The sequence below is a fragment of the Ovis canadensis genome, chromosome 19 (assembly GCF_042477335.2).
Source record: "Ovis canadensis isolate MfBH-ARS-UI-01 breed Bighorn chromosome 19, ARS-UI_OviCan_v2, whole genome shotgun sequence".
Taxonomy (NCBI): domain Eukaryota; kingdom Metazoa; phylum Chordata; class Mammalia; order Artiodactyla; family Bovidae; genus Ovis; species Ovis canadensis.
Window position 1 is genome coordinate 29,938,388 of NC_091263.1, and position 16,562 is coordinate 29,954,949.

At 42.9% G+C, this 16,562-nt stretch overlaps 1 protein-coding gene across 5 annotated transcripts in view; it reads right to left on the bottom strand.

The window, feature by feature from the left end:
- ANO10 (anoctamin 10) overlaps positions 1-16,562 on the bottom strand; it is a 214,666-nt gene that overhangs the window by 38,287 nt on the left and 159,817 nt on the right. For all 5 annotated transcript variants that reach the window (XM_069560749.1, XM_069560750.1, XM_069560751.1 and 2 more), the window contains exon 12: positions 15,730-15,846. In XM_069560749.1, the coding sequence (XP_069416850.1) occupies positions 15,730-15,846 (117 nt within the window). The remainder of the gene's footprint in view (positions 1-15,729; positions 15,847-16,562) is intronic.

The window sequence follows — 16,562 nt, forward strand, 5'->3', positions numbered from 1 at the left end:
CTGAAAGGGCAGGGCTCTGAAGCCCCCAACCACACAACACCGCCCCCCTCCACCACAACCATTCAGAGAAGCCAGGCCTTGTGAGGGACGTACTCCTCAACAGCTTCACAGCAGGAAGGCTGGCTGGCAGCACAGACCTCTGGGCCTGAGCTCATCCCCAGAAAGGGTGTGAGACTAATTCCTGGGAGGCTGAAAGACAGAAACAGCAGAACAGAAGGGATGCACGAGCCCCTGCAAAGATAAATAGAAGGAAAAACAGGATACTTTGCTAACAGGAAACGAAGCCAAAAAGAGGATCCAACTAGTAACCCAAAGACAAAGAATGAAGGTTAAGAGGAAGGCTTTTGGACATCAACAAATTCAGAGTGGCTACTCTGTCCTGTCCTTTCCTGGAAAACTGAAAAAGAAAGAAGAGATAAAGATGAGGAGTGAGAGGAGGGGGCAAAAGAAAGGAGAGCAGTGACTGACTTGCACACAAAGATTCTATAGAATTTCATACCTGAAGCTCAGCTCTCTCATGGTGAATTAATATCATTATTCTTACGAGAAACTCTAGGCTATAATTCATTTCTACCACTCAGTGAATTCTGCCACTGAATGAGCAAAGACTTCCAAGCACGAGCCCAAGAAGAACCATCCATCAAGACCCCCACTGTGATTTCTGAAGGAAGGGCTGCCGGCCGGTGACCTGCCACCACTCTTCACTTCCAGGATCCACTTGAAATCCAAATTAATTTTGCTTGATTAGCATTTCAAGAGGGCTTGTTAGGGGTTAAAATACAGCTGGACAGCAACAATTTTTAAGGAATCCCAGGGCTTGGAGGGATCCAAGACTGCTCATTGCCAGAAAGCAGGGCAATTTTCAAAGTAAGTAGTTATTTCTCTTAGGCAGGATCTCCATAGATGGACTACTAAAAAGGAGGACTTTACTTCCTAGTGGCCAAAAGTTTCTTGTGGCATTCCACTGAGATGTCTGTTATCTACCCTGAGAAAACCATAAGTAAAAATTATACATAGCTCCCAATGTTCACTGCAACACTCTGTACAATAGCCAAGACATGGAAACAACTCAGATGTCCATTAACATGGATATAGAATGGATAATGGATAAAGGAATGGGTAAAGAAGATGCGGTACATATATAATGGAATATTATTCAGTCATAAGAAGGAACAAAATTGGATCATTTTTAGAGATGTATATGGACCCAGAGTCTGTCACACAGAGTAAAGTAAATCAGAAAGAGCAAAGCAAGCATCATGTATTAACACATATAAGTGGAATCTAGAAAAATGGTACAGAAGAACCTATTTGCAGGGCAGGAATAGAGACGCAGATGTAGAGAATGGACACAGAGCAGGAAGGGGAGGGTGGGATGAATTGGGAAACTGGGACGTATAACCACTACCATGTGTAAAACAGACAGCTAGTGGGAACCTGCTGCAAAGCACAGGGGGCTCAGCCTCGTGCTCTGTGACAACCTAGAGGGCTGGGATGGGAGGGGGGCTCAAGAGGGATGGGATATATGCATACATATAGCTGATCACTTCACTGCACAGCAGAAACTAACACAACATTGTAAAGCAACTGTACTCCAATTTTTAAAAAAGTCTGTTCCTTATACCCATTTGTTCTATGGTAGAAAACAGTAGAAAAGCCACAGATTTAGGGGCTCTGATTTGTGCCTCCATCTGCTTGCTTACCCCATGTGTTTGTTCCTGACATTATGCCCATTTTACAGAGGGTGAAACTGAGGCCCAGAGAGGTTTCGGAACTTGTTCACAGTTACTCAGTAATGGTAAAGCTGGAATTCCTAAGACACCTGTACCTGATGCCAAAAGCCACTTGCAAACCACCCACCCAGTTCCTGGCACAATGTATATTCTCAGAGGATCTACACACTTCCTTTAAGGTCAGTGTTTCGGTAGACTGTGAGAATTACAATTCCTTAGTAAACTGTTCTGATTGTAATTGTTTAATCATAGATCATTTTCACAGAAATGATTTGTGCACGCTATCCTGCATACAGTTTAAATAAACCAGATTCAAGTTTTTGCAAATGGTTTTCTACAACATACCTTTAAAAGTGGTGAATCCATTAGTCCAAGAAGGTTAAAAAAAACCAATCTGGATTTTTCTGTCTCTACTCAAAGCAGTATTTATCACATGTGAAAGTAGAGGAGGTTGGAGTTGTGTTTTCCAGACATTTGGCAGCTCATTTTTCTCTCGTGCCTATGACTAAAACCAGACTTGCAAATTTAAAATATGATTATCATTTTTTTCCCAAAACAATTTAAACAAAAGAAGCTGCAAATCTACCACAAAAACACTGCTTCAAGCAACTTGAATGAAGAACTGGAGAGAAACTTAAGATTCAAAATAACAAATAAAATAACAATATAAGATTCCAAACAAATGAGATTTTTTTCCCAAATCTGCTTTAGGGTTGGGGGGAGAACGAAGGATATAAAGCTATAGCCCTGATAACAAAGTTACCTGGTCAGTAGTAAGTGCCTTGTAGACTTTATCTAAAAGGACTGCCACCAATAGGAAGGAAAGAAATGAAAACTCAAAAATGTCTGACGGAAAAATTCATTTCCTCCTAACCACATGCTAAGGATAGGAACACACAACATTATTTAAACAGATCTCTGAAAGAAAAAAGGAAAGAGATGATGCCCTGGTGAACTGAGTTTTGGCATTCAGAGGCATTTTTTCACATCCGGCATTTTGCTCTCTGCTCTCCCACTACCTTCTTCGCCTGTTCTCAAAGTTGTATCTCATTTGTAAATGTCATCACCAAGGACATTTGGTTAAGTGTACAGGAAGCATGAGCTGTTCAAAACCTAACACTAAATCTTATTTCATGATTGTCCTGGGGAACTACAAGGGCAGGATAATCCAGACCTGTTCTCTGAATCAAACACAAGAACCCTTTTCGGGATCAGTGCAATCAATCAAAAGATAGGTTATTTCAAATATCTATTTCATGCACCTAACAATGAACACATTATCATTTATACTGCCAATTAAAACCCTGTCAAGGTGATTTCCAATTTCAAAGGTGTTTTAAAGGGAATGTAAACACACTGATTGAGAACCTATGTGCCAAGCACTGTGTGAGGTATTTCACAGTCATTTCATTTGAAGTCAAATTCTACCTGCTTCTCCTCAAGCCCGGGAGAGGTGGTAAGGGAGGAAGAAAGAGCACTGGACCAGGGGCTAGATTCTGGACCCTGCTGAACACCAGAGTGGGTAGCCACTCCTGTCTCCAGCGGATCTTCCCGACCCAGGAATCGAACCCAGGTCTCCTGCATTGTAGTTGATTTCATTACCGTCTGAGCCACCAGGGAAGGCCATTTAAACTCTGAGTCTCCAAATTTCTCATCCATAAAATGCTAGAGTGAAACCCGCCAGACCTCCTGTCCCAGGCTGTGTAAGAATTCATTAAGGTATTGGATTTGCTAGTATCCTCCTGGGAGCCAAGATCAGTAAAAAATGTAAACTATTATTATACCCCAGGTCACATCAAGGCTGGACTCTGTAGATCTTTGAACAGGGCTCCATCTCTCAGTAATGACTTTTTTACAGTCTACAGTGTACAGAGGGGCTTCCCAGGTGGCTCAGAGGTAGAGAATATGCCTGCCAAAGCAGGAGACGTGGGTTCGTTTCCTCGTCCAGGAAGATCCCCTGGAGAAGGAAATGACAACCCACTCTAGTACTCATGCCTGGAAAACACTCCATGGACAGAGGAGACAGAGGAGCCTGGAGGGCTACAGTCCACAGGGTCGCAAAGGGTCAGACACAACTTAGTGATTGAACAGCAACAACAGTGTAGAGGGATAAAGAAGTGGAAAAGCCCCAAAGATGGTTCAACAGCAGCAATGGCATCAAAGTTCAAAGAACTGTCTTGGATATTAAGTTGAAAGTATTAATGTGGCAATGAATCGATGGAAAAATACAGGCAAACAGCCGAGGCTTTGCTAGAAGAGGGGCCAAGAGAACACAGGGTTCAGAGCCAGACACATGGGTGAGCAGCACAAGCATCAGGATTTATTGACGCTCTGACTAGATAATTCTCTAATAGTTTCTTTTCCTGTTTTTTTTGGGGGGTTCCTTTTAACCTTTTATTACACAGAAGTAGAGATAATAATATAATGAACCTCTATGGACCTACCCACCACCTAGCTTCAATAGTTATCAACCCACAGCCAAGCTTGGTTCATCTGTCAGCCAGCCTCCTTTCCTGGATTAGTTACCTATTATTGCATTAGTTATCTACTATTGTGTGACAAAATACTTCAAAACTTAGTGGCTTAAACATTAAGTATTTATTCTCAGGAATCTGGAAGCAGCTGGGTGGCTCTGGCTCAGGGACTCTCAGGAAGCTTCAGTCAGAACACAGGCAGTGACTGCAGTCTTCTGAAGGCTTGACAGGCTACAGGAGGGGTGATAAGCTGCAGTCCTCAGGCCAAATCTGGCCTACTGCCTGTTCTTGTAAATAAAGTTTTATTGGAATACAGCCTCTTCCTTTCATTCCCATACTGGGCATGGCAGCTTTTGCTCTATAACAGCAGGACGGAGTAGGTTCAAGAGAGACTCTCTGGCCCACACACCTAAACTATTTACTATATTTTTATAGAAAAAGTCTGCCAACCCCTGGATTAGACTATGTGCTTCCAAGATGGTTCGTTCACGTGGCTACTGGTGGTCAATCATGTTCCTCGTCATGTGGGCCTCTCCACTGGTGGCCTGAGGGTTGGTCTGCAACCTCAGGAATCCCCCAGATGACTGGCCCCCTTACATGGCGGGCAAAGAGAGACCAAAGAAAGGGGAAGACCACTCCAGACTGCTAGGGGAAAGTTCTAATAAACAAAAGAAATTATGTACAAGGCTTGTCTTGGGTGGCTGCAAGATACGCAGATCTCTGCATCCACCCACCAAAACCTTAAAAGTTAATATAAAAGCTTTCACTGGGTTCGGTCACAGGCACAAGACATGACTTCCTCAAGGCTGCGTCCTTGAAACCACTCCCAGTGTGGGAATGGTGGGCAGACGGGGGAGGGCTGAGGAGCCTCGACTGCCTACATCCACCTCGGGGCCAACTAGCAGTTGTGTCCTCTAGATGACCTACTTAATGTAGAGTGTTCTCATAACATGGCAGCTAACTTCCCAAAAGCAAATGACCCACGAGGGAGAAGAAGGCAGAAGCCACAATGTCTGTCTTATGACCTAGCCCCAGAAGAGACATACCAACACTTCGGCAGTACTCTACTGATTATACACAGACCAACCAGAGTGGAGGGTTGGTGGGGACTCCCAGGGTATAGACACCAGGAGGCAGGGGTCACTGGAGACCACTTTGGAAGGTAACCACCGTGGCTAATGACCCTTCCTTAGGCCGTACAGTCAGCCTTTGGGACAGGGTCTTTTCTATGGGCTTTTCAATAAGGCCATTTGACATTCATATGAGTTAAGGGACTTTCTGATGCTCCACATTTTTGTGCTTTGACCATATCATGTCCTTGACATTTGCTGCTGAATTTTAATGTCTGTACTTTAATTTTGACTTATTATGGATTCAGTAGAATTAACTACTTATATTCTTAGAGCTGTTATCAACATGAAATGGCTACCTTTCTTTAGTTAAATATTTCAGGAAGTCCTTAAATCTAAATATTTCCTGTTTTCTGCATTCTATTCTTAGGAGAAAGAAGCAAATCACTATATATCCTGTTCTTAGGGATTTACTTAAAAGGCTCAATTTCCAAGGCTCTCAATCACTGTATTTCCAGCCCAATCTCAGGTTTACATTCCCTATATGATACAATATTCAATCATATCCCTGAGGTTCTGTAGCATTGAAAATCCATGCAAAATAATACTATTTATTATCTTTAAAAACAGGGTTTCCATTTTAACAGTTTACTAGTAATTAAAAACAAAAGTAATTTTTTAAAAAGCCTGTGGCTTCCTGACACAGTAAGAACTCAATGATGATTTCCTAAATCCCAATTCTAACACACAGAGGGCAACTTCAAAGCCAAAGGACTACAATTTAATAACAGAAAAAGGCACAAAGGGATGAGGCTGTGGCCCATCATCTAATTACTGACTCATTCATTCAACAGATATGAATTCTGTGTCTGAAGTAATCCTGTCTCTAAGATGCTTCTAGTCTGGTAGTCACAGAAATATATCTTTGATCTTAATGAAGCCAATAATACAGTTTTTAATATCTTAGAACAACAAAGCTATAGTAATAAAGACAGTACGGTACTGGCACAAAATCCAGAAATATCCATTAAGGGAACAGGATAGAAGGCCCAGAGATAAACCCACACATCTTTGGTCACCTAATCTATGATGAGAGAGGTAAGAGCAAACAGGGGAGAAAAGATAGTCTCTTCCACATGTGGTGCTGGGAAAACTGGATAGCTACATGTAAAAGAATGAAATTAGAACACTCTCTAACATCACAAACAGAAGTAAACTCAAAAATGGATTAAAGACCTAAATGTAAGTCTGGACACTCTTATGTAACCCTTAGAGGAATACATAAACAGAACATTCTTTGACATAAATAGTGGCAAGATCTTTTCTGATCCAGTTTCTAGAATAATAAAACATAAAAACAAAAACAAACAAATGGGACCTAATGAGACTTAAAAGCTTTTGCACAGCAAAGGAAACCATAAACAAGAAGAAAGACAACCCACAGAATGGGAGAAAATATTTGCAAATGAAGCAATGGACAAAGGATTAATCTCTAAAATATACAAACAGCTCATGCAGCTTAATAAAAAAAAAAAATCAAAAAATGGGTAAAGACCTAAATAGATATTTCTCCAAAGAAGACATACAGATGGCCAAAAGGCACATGAAAACATGTTTAACATCACTAATTATTAGAGAAACGCAAATCAAAATTATAAGATATCACCTCACTCCAGTCAGAGTAACCATCATCAAAAAGAACTACAAACAATAAATACTGCAGAGGGTGTGGAGAAAAGGGAACCCTCTTACACTGTTGGTGGGAAAGTAATTGATGCAATCACTATGGAGAACAGTATGGAGGTTCCTTCAAAAACTAAAACTAGAACTACCATATGGCCCAGCAATCCCAGTCCTGGGCCATACCTGGAGAAAATCATGATTCAGAAAGACACATGCACCCCAGCGTACACTGCAGCTCTGTTTACAACAGCCAGGACATGGGAGCAGCCTAAACGCCCACCAACAGAGGCATGGATAAAGGAGGTGTGGTACATAGACACAACGGCTTATTTCTCAGCCACAAGAAGGAATAGAACTGTACCATTTGCAGGGATGTGGACGGACCTAGAAGTGAAGTAGGACCTAGAAGGGAAGTCAGTCAGAAAGAGAAAAACAAATATTGTGTATTCAGGCATATATGTGGAATCTAGAAAAATGGTACAAACTAACCTATGTGCAAAGCAGAAATAAGACAGAGATGTAGAGAACAAACATATGGTCACCAAGAAGGGGGAAGCAAGGTGAGATGAACTGGGAGACTGGGAATGACATACATACGCTACTACGTATAAAAAGGATAACTAACGAGAACCTTGGAGAAGGAAATGGCAACCCACTCCAGCGTTCTTGCCTGGAGAAGCCCAGGGACAGAGGAGCCTGGTGGGCTGCCGTCTATGGGGTCGCACAGAGTCAGACACGACTGAAGCGACTCAGCAGCAGCAGCAATGAGAACCTACTGTATGGCACACGGAACCCTACTCAGTGCTCCTGGTGACCGACATGGGAAGGAAATCCAAGAAAGAGGGAATATATGTCTGCATATAACTGATTCACTTTGCTGTACAGCTGAAAATAACAGAACACTGTAAAGCAATTATACTCCAATACATTTTTTTTAAAAATACATCTTAGAACATTTGGTTAAAAAAAAAAAGCATAATAGATGCATTCCTAACAGCCCATGCATTTATGTGGAGAGGGAAGACCTGCTCTCACACATGGGGGCCCTCAAGGCAGTATAATTACTAATCTAGTATAGAAGCTGAGACTGCAACTCTAAGAACTTTTAATACCTCACCAGAAAACATCTTTCTTTTCTTTTTAAACATACAGTTTTAAGCATTCTGAAATTTCTAGAATAATTTATGATAGGGTGAATTTTTTCTTTACAAACACAGACATATTTTAATGACATATGGTCCAAAGCACAGGGCATCACTGTTCCACAGTACAGTGAACCTGAGGCCCTTCTCCGAAGGAATCTCTGCTTCCAGGCCCTTTCTGCCCTCACTATGGCTCATCAACTCATATGGTGACTAGGAAGATGCTACATTTTATTCTGTTTCATGGCTTACTCAGTAATTTCCAGAAGAAAAAATAAATCTGGTTTTGATTTAGCCATGTCTTTTACATCTGGGGGAATAATTAAATATACAAATGTTAAATTTTTCCCAGAGGACTAGGAAATGAGAGTAAGTAGCAATTTATATAGATTGTTTACTAGGGAGACAGAAATGATCAGAGGCTTTTTTGGGCTTTCGCAAAGCATCTTATTCTAGTGTCTGGATGCTTTCATGCACTTTAAACCGTTTTTTCTTCAGTCAGAGCAAAAACTGCAGAGGGGAAAAAAAAAACCCTAACCAACAGAGGTAGGGACAGGATTATTCCAGAGTCAAGTACAAACTACTTTAGAATTCTATCTGGCTTGGTTGGTGTACAGGGTTATTTTATGGTCTCTTTGGGAGCTACCCTTTTTACTGATATCAACCATAGTCAGTCCTTTCAGAAAAAGTAGGATTTGGGCTTCATCAAGGCTGGGCATGGAGTCCTTCTAAAGTGCTCTCATGTAATTCCTCAGAATGTATTCCCTTCCCCAGTGATCCCAGAAAGGCATATGACCTAACTGTTTCCATTTTTGCCTGAGCACCTATTTTAAGATTCCTCTTTTTTTGTCCAAGGACATCATTTGTCATTTACCTAATGTATTAGCTTCTGAACTATGTATGAGTCAACAAACTCAGTTTGATTAAGTGGAGATTTAGTCAGAGCTGGCTGAGGGGACTTGGGTATGAAAGGCGTCACCTGGCCAAGGGCCGAGGGGTAGATACACAGAAGTGGGCGGCAGGCCCCTCTGTCACATGCCAGAGGGGGCTCTCCGGGGAGGGAGGGTCTGAGCAGCTGGCGGTGGCTGGGGTCCCTGGGTGGTCAGGGTTACGATACAGGAGGGGTGCTTGGGGATCCATGAGCAGTGTGACTCTGTGAGACCCAAAAGTAAGAGGAGACCTACTTTGGGGTCTCAATAAGAGGGACATGAGCCAGTGTTTGTTAGTGCACTAGTTACTTTGAAGACAGTTATAAGTTATGAATTAGAGAACAATGTACCATGTGAAAAATCAAGTGCAAACGGCTAACAGACCCCACCTCCGAGCGCTGCTATCAGGAGTCACGGCCCAGGTGGAAGGCTTAGGAGAGTGCCCGGCTCAGCTGTCCTCCCATTGCTTGCTGTCTGCTACCACCCTTGGTCGTGGTCACTGCCCGGCTGCGCTTATCATGAAGACAGGCGGGGCTGCTGCAAAGGTGGAACTGACTCGCCATTCCCTCTGGTTTCATGGCGCCGTTTCACTCCTGGTTTGCTGGGTGAGTCAGGGCACCCAAGCCTGAGGCGGTCCTCCTCCATCACCAAGCGCGTCTCCCTGCCACTGCCCTGCTTCACATGGGCGTCTCACACTGTGTCACTGCTGCCCCACTCTGCCCGTGTGTGCGAGGACCATCTGTGGAGACTCCAAAACAGGGGGTCAACCCACTTGTCCTGAAGCTGCACAAGGCTGTGAGACAAACTCCTGACATGGGAGAGAGGGAGAAGCCAGCTCAGAGGGGTCTGCTGGAACTGCGGACTTCAGTTTACCTTTAGGTCGCGTGGGCTCATGAAGCTGGGGCCGACTCGGTGCCCAGGGAAATGGACCGTCCCCTCCCCAGTGATGGAGGCTTCGGCACCAACTGCCTCCACAACTGGCTCCTCAGCAGCCAATTCTTTATCTGGATTCAATATTTCCTTCTGAACTACACGTTGGCAGACTAACACGTGATTATGTATCCAATTGTCAAATACTTTAACATCCTCATTCTATGTTGTGAAACTCTTAACTTTCCATTAAGAATGCAGATCTTGCTACCACACCTTGAAAGCGTGAACAGGCAGGGAAAGGAAAGTTCAGAAGCTCCTGGGAAATGTCAGAAATGGCTTAAATACAGTTAACCCTAGAAAACAAAAATGTTACTTCATGTAGGCTGGCCCAGACGGCCAGCTGGTCAAGGTCTAACATCTGGTTAGAACCCTGGAGGGCCATACTTCTCATCGTGGCATCTTCTTCAAGTCCTTATTTGTTCTTTCAACTGATTTCTGAGGCTGTTCTCTTTCTCAGAGGCTCCAGTGGACCAGCTCCCGGGTTTTCCGCGGGCGCTCGGCTCCTGAGAGGGCGGTCTGCCCAGAAGGATGACTGTACTGAGGATGTTGTGTCCTTGTGCTCCAGGCCAGCCAGGGAGCAAATGGTACCTGGATAAGACTTCTTTCTATTTTTAACTGGATCTTAAAAATTACTGAGAGTTGAATACATCAATTTGAAAAGAAATAAAAGGGCATCACTAGGCTGATATTTACTGTCTAGAATTCTCTGTAAAGGTCTCACCGACTGAAGTCTAATCATTTCAAGATGCCCTTTGCAAAGCAAACAATTTTATTTTCCCCAGTTTGCCTCTCACCTTCAAGTATATCTCATTTGCTTATGTATTTAGAAATGCCACAGTTTCCTATCTGATGCTGAGAAAAGAACTGCTCTGAGAAGAAGGGTACCCTTCTTCTCCACGCACACTCTCCTACTCCCCTGCAGCCCCTGCCCCATGAGCTGGAGGAACAGCCAGGTCCATAGAGCACAGGGGGTCCCCTGGTGGGTTCACATCTCCCTCACTGGAATCCTTTGGGTGTTGGCTAAAACATGCACATTTCTGGACCATGAGTCCAGCCTTTTATTTTAAAAAACAAAAATCTAAGGTGTGAATATGCTACCTGACTTATTCCTGGGGCAGAACCTGACTCAGAATTTGCTCCTTCTCAACATTCACCTGTGGAGAAGGCAATGGCACCCCACTCCAGTACTATTGCCTGGAAAATCCCATGGACGGAGGAGCCTGGTAGGCTGCAGTCCACAAGGTCACTAAGAGTCGGATACAACTAAGCAACTTCACTTTCACTTTTCACTTTCATGCATTGGAGGAGGAAATGGCAACCCACTCCAGTGTTCTTGCCTGGAGAATCCCAAGGACAGGGGAGCCTGGTGGGCTGCCGTCTATGGGGTCGCACAGAGTCAGACACAACTGAAGCGACTTAGCAGCAGCAGCAGCAGCAGCATTCACCTGATGGTACTTGGGATACAGCTTTGCTGAGGGCCAGGGTTGAGGAGAGGGTTCCTGGAGCAATAGGAAGGGTCTTTTAAATGTAAGTAATCTGGGTCCACCTTAGATTTAGGGGAACAGAATCTTCATGGTGTGATGCCTAAATATATGTTTGTTTGTTTGTTTTTGCCACACCACACAGCTTTCAGGATCTTAGTTATCCTACCAGGGGCTGAACCCTAGGCAATGAAAGCTCGGAGTCCTAACCACTGGACCACCAGGGAATTCCTAACACATGCAGTTTTGAAAGTTTTACTTTCAAGATGTACAGCCCAATGTAAGAACTTTCCAGGGCTTCCCTGGTGGCTCAGTGGTAAAGAATCTGCCTGCCAGTGCAGGAGACACAGGTTTGATCTCCGATCCATATAGACCCCGCCTTCTACAGAGCAATGAAGCCTGTGTGCCACAACTATTGAGCCCATGCTCCAGAATCTGAGAGCTGCAACTGCTGAGCCCATATGCGGCAACCACTGAAGCCCGTGCACCTGAGCGTCCGTGCTCAACAATGAGAGAAGCCACTGGAATGAGAAGCCCGCACACTACAATTACAGAGTAGGGCCCGCTCTCCACAACTAGAATCTGTGCAGCAAGAAAGACCTAGCACAGCCAAAATTAAAATAAATAAACTTTATAAAAAAAGAACTGTCCAATGACTTAAATTTCTCAATCATGTTTTGTCCACAGAATGGAAATGGAAGTGAAAAGTAGCAATTCAAATATAAGTTAAACACAATATAATAATTATTCATGAATAATCTTTCCTATTGACAAGTCTGTTGTCAATTTCTGGTCACTTGGCAGTGAAAGAGTCTGGGGACAGGCTAGGCATTAATGAGATTTATTCTTAAATATGTTTTCCGTAACTCCACTTCTGATCAGGGCCCAAATGACCAGAAGATATGGCAGTAGCCCTCCTCTCTGCCTTTAGTCCACGGGAAGAGCCCAGTGAGGTAAAGCTCCACTTGTTTACAAAACACAGGTAAACATCAGAGTGAAAAAGAAAAAGAAAAACTCTATATCCTAGAAATGACACTAGTTGGGCAAGTAAACTAAAGACATGCCACTGAATTAGTTTTTGAAAAGCAGAAAATGGGTGGCCTTCCACACCTATGGCCTTTCAGAGCCTCTGCACAGTGAGACTAACAAGGAAACGTGATGGAAATCCTTGTCTCCAACTGCAGCAGCGTGAGCTTGGGTGACCCAGGCAGCGGCGTCAGCCACACAGCGAAGCCCTGGGCCAGAGAGACAAGAGAGGACCTTCTGCCCAGGTTGTACTCTGGATGGTTTTTAGTCTCAGATTATAATTTTAACGAAAACCAGCAGGGGTGGGAGGTGGGGGGAAGGATGCTTTTCCTGGGTTTGCAGTCAAGGCCCTAGGAAACCACAAGTACTCGACATGGCTCTCTCCCTACTTGGATCCAAGACACTGGAGCTGCATCTGCACAAATTATGTCACCTCCAGGGCAAGCCAGAACACCTTCTACGGAGGCATTTGATACATATACTGAGTCAACAGGCTCCCCAGGTGGCTCAGTGGTAAAGAATCCATCCTGCCGATGCAGGAGACGCAGGAGATGGGGGTTCAATCCTTGGGTCAGAAAGATCCCAAAGGACAGAGGAGCCTGGAGGGCTACAGTCCGTGGGACTGCAAAGAGTGGGGCACAACTGAGCATGTGCGCACACACACACACACGGAGCCAGCACCTCCTGGATCTCTCTGTTCCTCCAGAGACCTAACAGTAAAATCAACACCAAAATCACGTTTTCCGAGGGCTGTCAATCAGAACATCATGTCTATGTCCTCCGGAGAGAAGACCTCAGAGAGACTTAAAACCACTTAGAGTTTTTAATCTTTTAAAAAAATAGACAGACTTTAGGGTAATGTTTCACTTCTCAGTGAAGATGAGCATAAACCAAACTCATCTTGGACTTTCTTTACTGTCAGCTAGGGAGTATTTAGAGAGGATTGCCAGGCATTATACTCTCACAGGTTCTTAGGAAATTTTGTGGAATGTTTAAGAGTTACTGAAATTCAATTATGGAATATTTTCATGGAGAAGGAAATGGCAGCCCACTCCAGTGTTCTTGCCTGGAGAATCCCAGGGACGGGGGAGCCTGGTGGGCTGCCGTCTGCAGGGGCGCACAGAGTCGGACACGACTGATGCGACTCAGCTTAGCTCAGGGAGTATCTGAAGATGAATCCAGGAGCCGAGAGGACTGGGAACATTACTTAGTCACATCCATAGTAACACTAATATCCATCAACCCCTCCAAAGCAAATATGACAGATTTGAAGTAGGACTTTCAGGTAAGTATGTTTAGTAACATGAGATGTGCTAGTCATCTCCAGCATTGAGAAAGACCCTTTGCTTTTTAGAAAAAATTCATGGCAGGGTAAAATCCTAAGTGAGAGGAGAAGAAAGCTTAACTAACATGAAATAAGACCTCCTTGACCTGGAGGAAAGGTGTGTACACAGCCAGCCTGCCCCAGTCTATAAAACTTCACTAGAAATGGAATCAGTGGAGAAACTTGATTTACCAAAACTCTTCCATAGACAATGCTGTTCAATTAAACCAATTTCTGCTTACATCACCCCTAAAAGTTTTGAGTGCCAAATGCCCTCCCATACAATTTTAAGCTGACATCTAATATTTCATCATAAATTAAAATAGCTGCAAAATATATTTTCTAGCATACTGTGAATATTGACATTTTAAAAGTAAACTCTAAGGTCACTCTTTTAAAGATATCCAAGAAATGCTTAACATTATAGTGATGTGATATCCACCACCATCCATTCAAGAGACACAAATATACTCCTAATGATAAGTAAAACTTTTGTTTTTCCTTTTCTCCATCCTTGAAGTACTATTTTCTTTTCACTTCTTCCAAAGAATTTTACCCTAATCAAATATTTTTTTGCTTGAAAGTCTTTATCAATCACTTTTTAATACTTTGCTATAATAATTTTATGCACAAAATGGAAACTTCAGAAGATTTTAAAATTTCCTGTGAACAGAAGTATCAAATATTTAAATTTTCTTCTGGTCTGACTGATCAGACCAGATTATTATTAGCCAACCCTCAGAATGAGAGAAAATAATAGCAAATGAAACAACTGACCAAGGATTAATCTCCAAAACACATAAGCAGCTCATTCGGCTCAATACCAGAAAAACAAACAACCTAGTCAAAGAGTGGGCAGAAGGCTGAAACAAACATTTCTCCAAAGAAGACATACAGATGGCTAATAAACGCACGAAAAGGTGTTCAACATCGCTCGTTATTGGAGACATGGAAGTCAAAACAACAATGAGGTATTACTACCTCACACGGGTCAGAATGACCATCATTGAAAAATCTACAAACAATAAATGCTGGAAAGGGTGTGGAGAAAAGGGAACCCTCTTGCACTGTTGGTGGGAATGCAAAATGATACAGCCACTATGGAAGACGGTATGGAGATTCCTTTAAAAACTAGGAATGAAATCACCACATTGACCCAACAATCCCACTGCTGGGCATATACCCTGAGAAAACCACAACTGAAAAAGACACATGTACCCCAATGTTCATAGCAGCACTACTCACAGTAGCTAGGAATGGAAGCAACCTAGACATCCATTGGCAAATGAATGGATAAAGAAGTTGACGTACACATACACAATGGAATTATTACTTAGCCATTAAAAAGAATGAAATAATGCCACTCGCAGCAACATGGATGGACCTGGAGATTATCGTTCTGAGTGAAGTAAGTGAGACAAAGACAAATATCATGTGGTATCACTTATATGTGTAATCTAAAAAAAAAAAAAGACACAAGGAAACTTATTTGTGAAAACGAGAAACAGACTCATAGCTGTAGAAAACAAACTGACGGTTCCCAAAGGGAAAGGTATGGGGAGAGGGGTGAACAGGGAGTTTGGGACTGAAATATGTTCATTACTCTATTTGAAATACGTAACCAACAGGGACCTATACTGCGTAGCACAGGGAGGTGTGCTCAATATTCTGTAAGAACTTAAAGAATTTGAGAAAGAACAGATACATGTGTGTGTATACCTGAATCACTTTGCTGTGCACCTGAAACAAATGCAACATTGTTAGCCAACTATATCCAAATGCAAATTATAAAGAAAATAAACTGGAACCTTCTATACTTACTTAAACTGGTTAACTTCAAGGTTGCAGGAAGTGCTGAGCAGCAATGCTCCGATTTACGTCTCTTGGCATTTGCTAAAGAAATACATTCTTATTTTCAGGACAGCTGCCCTTACCTGCTGCTTGAGTGCCTCCAAAGATTCAAATTCCAATCTGGCCAGTTTCATCTGGATATGCCGTGGCCTATCAGGTATGGCAAATGCAAGGATGAACTTCAAAGCCAGGAGCATGTGCTGAAAAGAAGAAAGAGCACACGTTGCCAGGACACACTGGACCATGTGGGCAAGGAGACAAATTAGCACTGTGATCCTGCTCATTAACCTTGGGTCACTTCTAACTACTGGCCTGTGATGAATCACAGATCAACCAGGTCCTTAACTTATATTTAATTCATCCTACTGTGGCCACTGAATCGTTACTGACTTACTTTGCTTTCTTCTTTTAAAATCAGTTATTCCCTTAAAATGATACCATATGCTAGGCTCAATGAAAAATAAAGTTTGTTCTAAAAAGTCTACCACAAAATGGGTTTTTCTACTTGTGTCTTAATTCCCAGTGTATTTAGGGTGCCCCATGTACAGTCAAATGTTTCTCTTTGTGCAACCACACCCTCCTCTGTGCTGTGCTTCAGGCTGAGTTACATGAAACATGCATACGCCTTAAACAGCAGGGGCCTGGAATCCTCTGCTTCCCCAATAGTGTCTGGTGCAGTGTGTTTCATGAAATGACAATCAATAAGTATTGATGAGCTGACTGACTAATGTACTACTTTATGCTGCAGACTCCACATATTGTGAGGCAGAATACAGACAGAGTATGTCCTCTCCCTTTATAACACGAGAAACTTAGAACCTAGCTATTTTATTTCTCTTCTCTACCAACGCCATAGAGAGGTTCTCTAAAATAATCATATGAGGTTTGTGATCATGCTCCTTTCTCTGCAGAAATA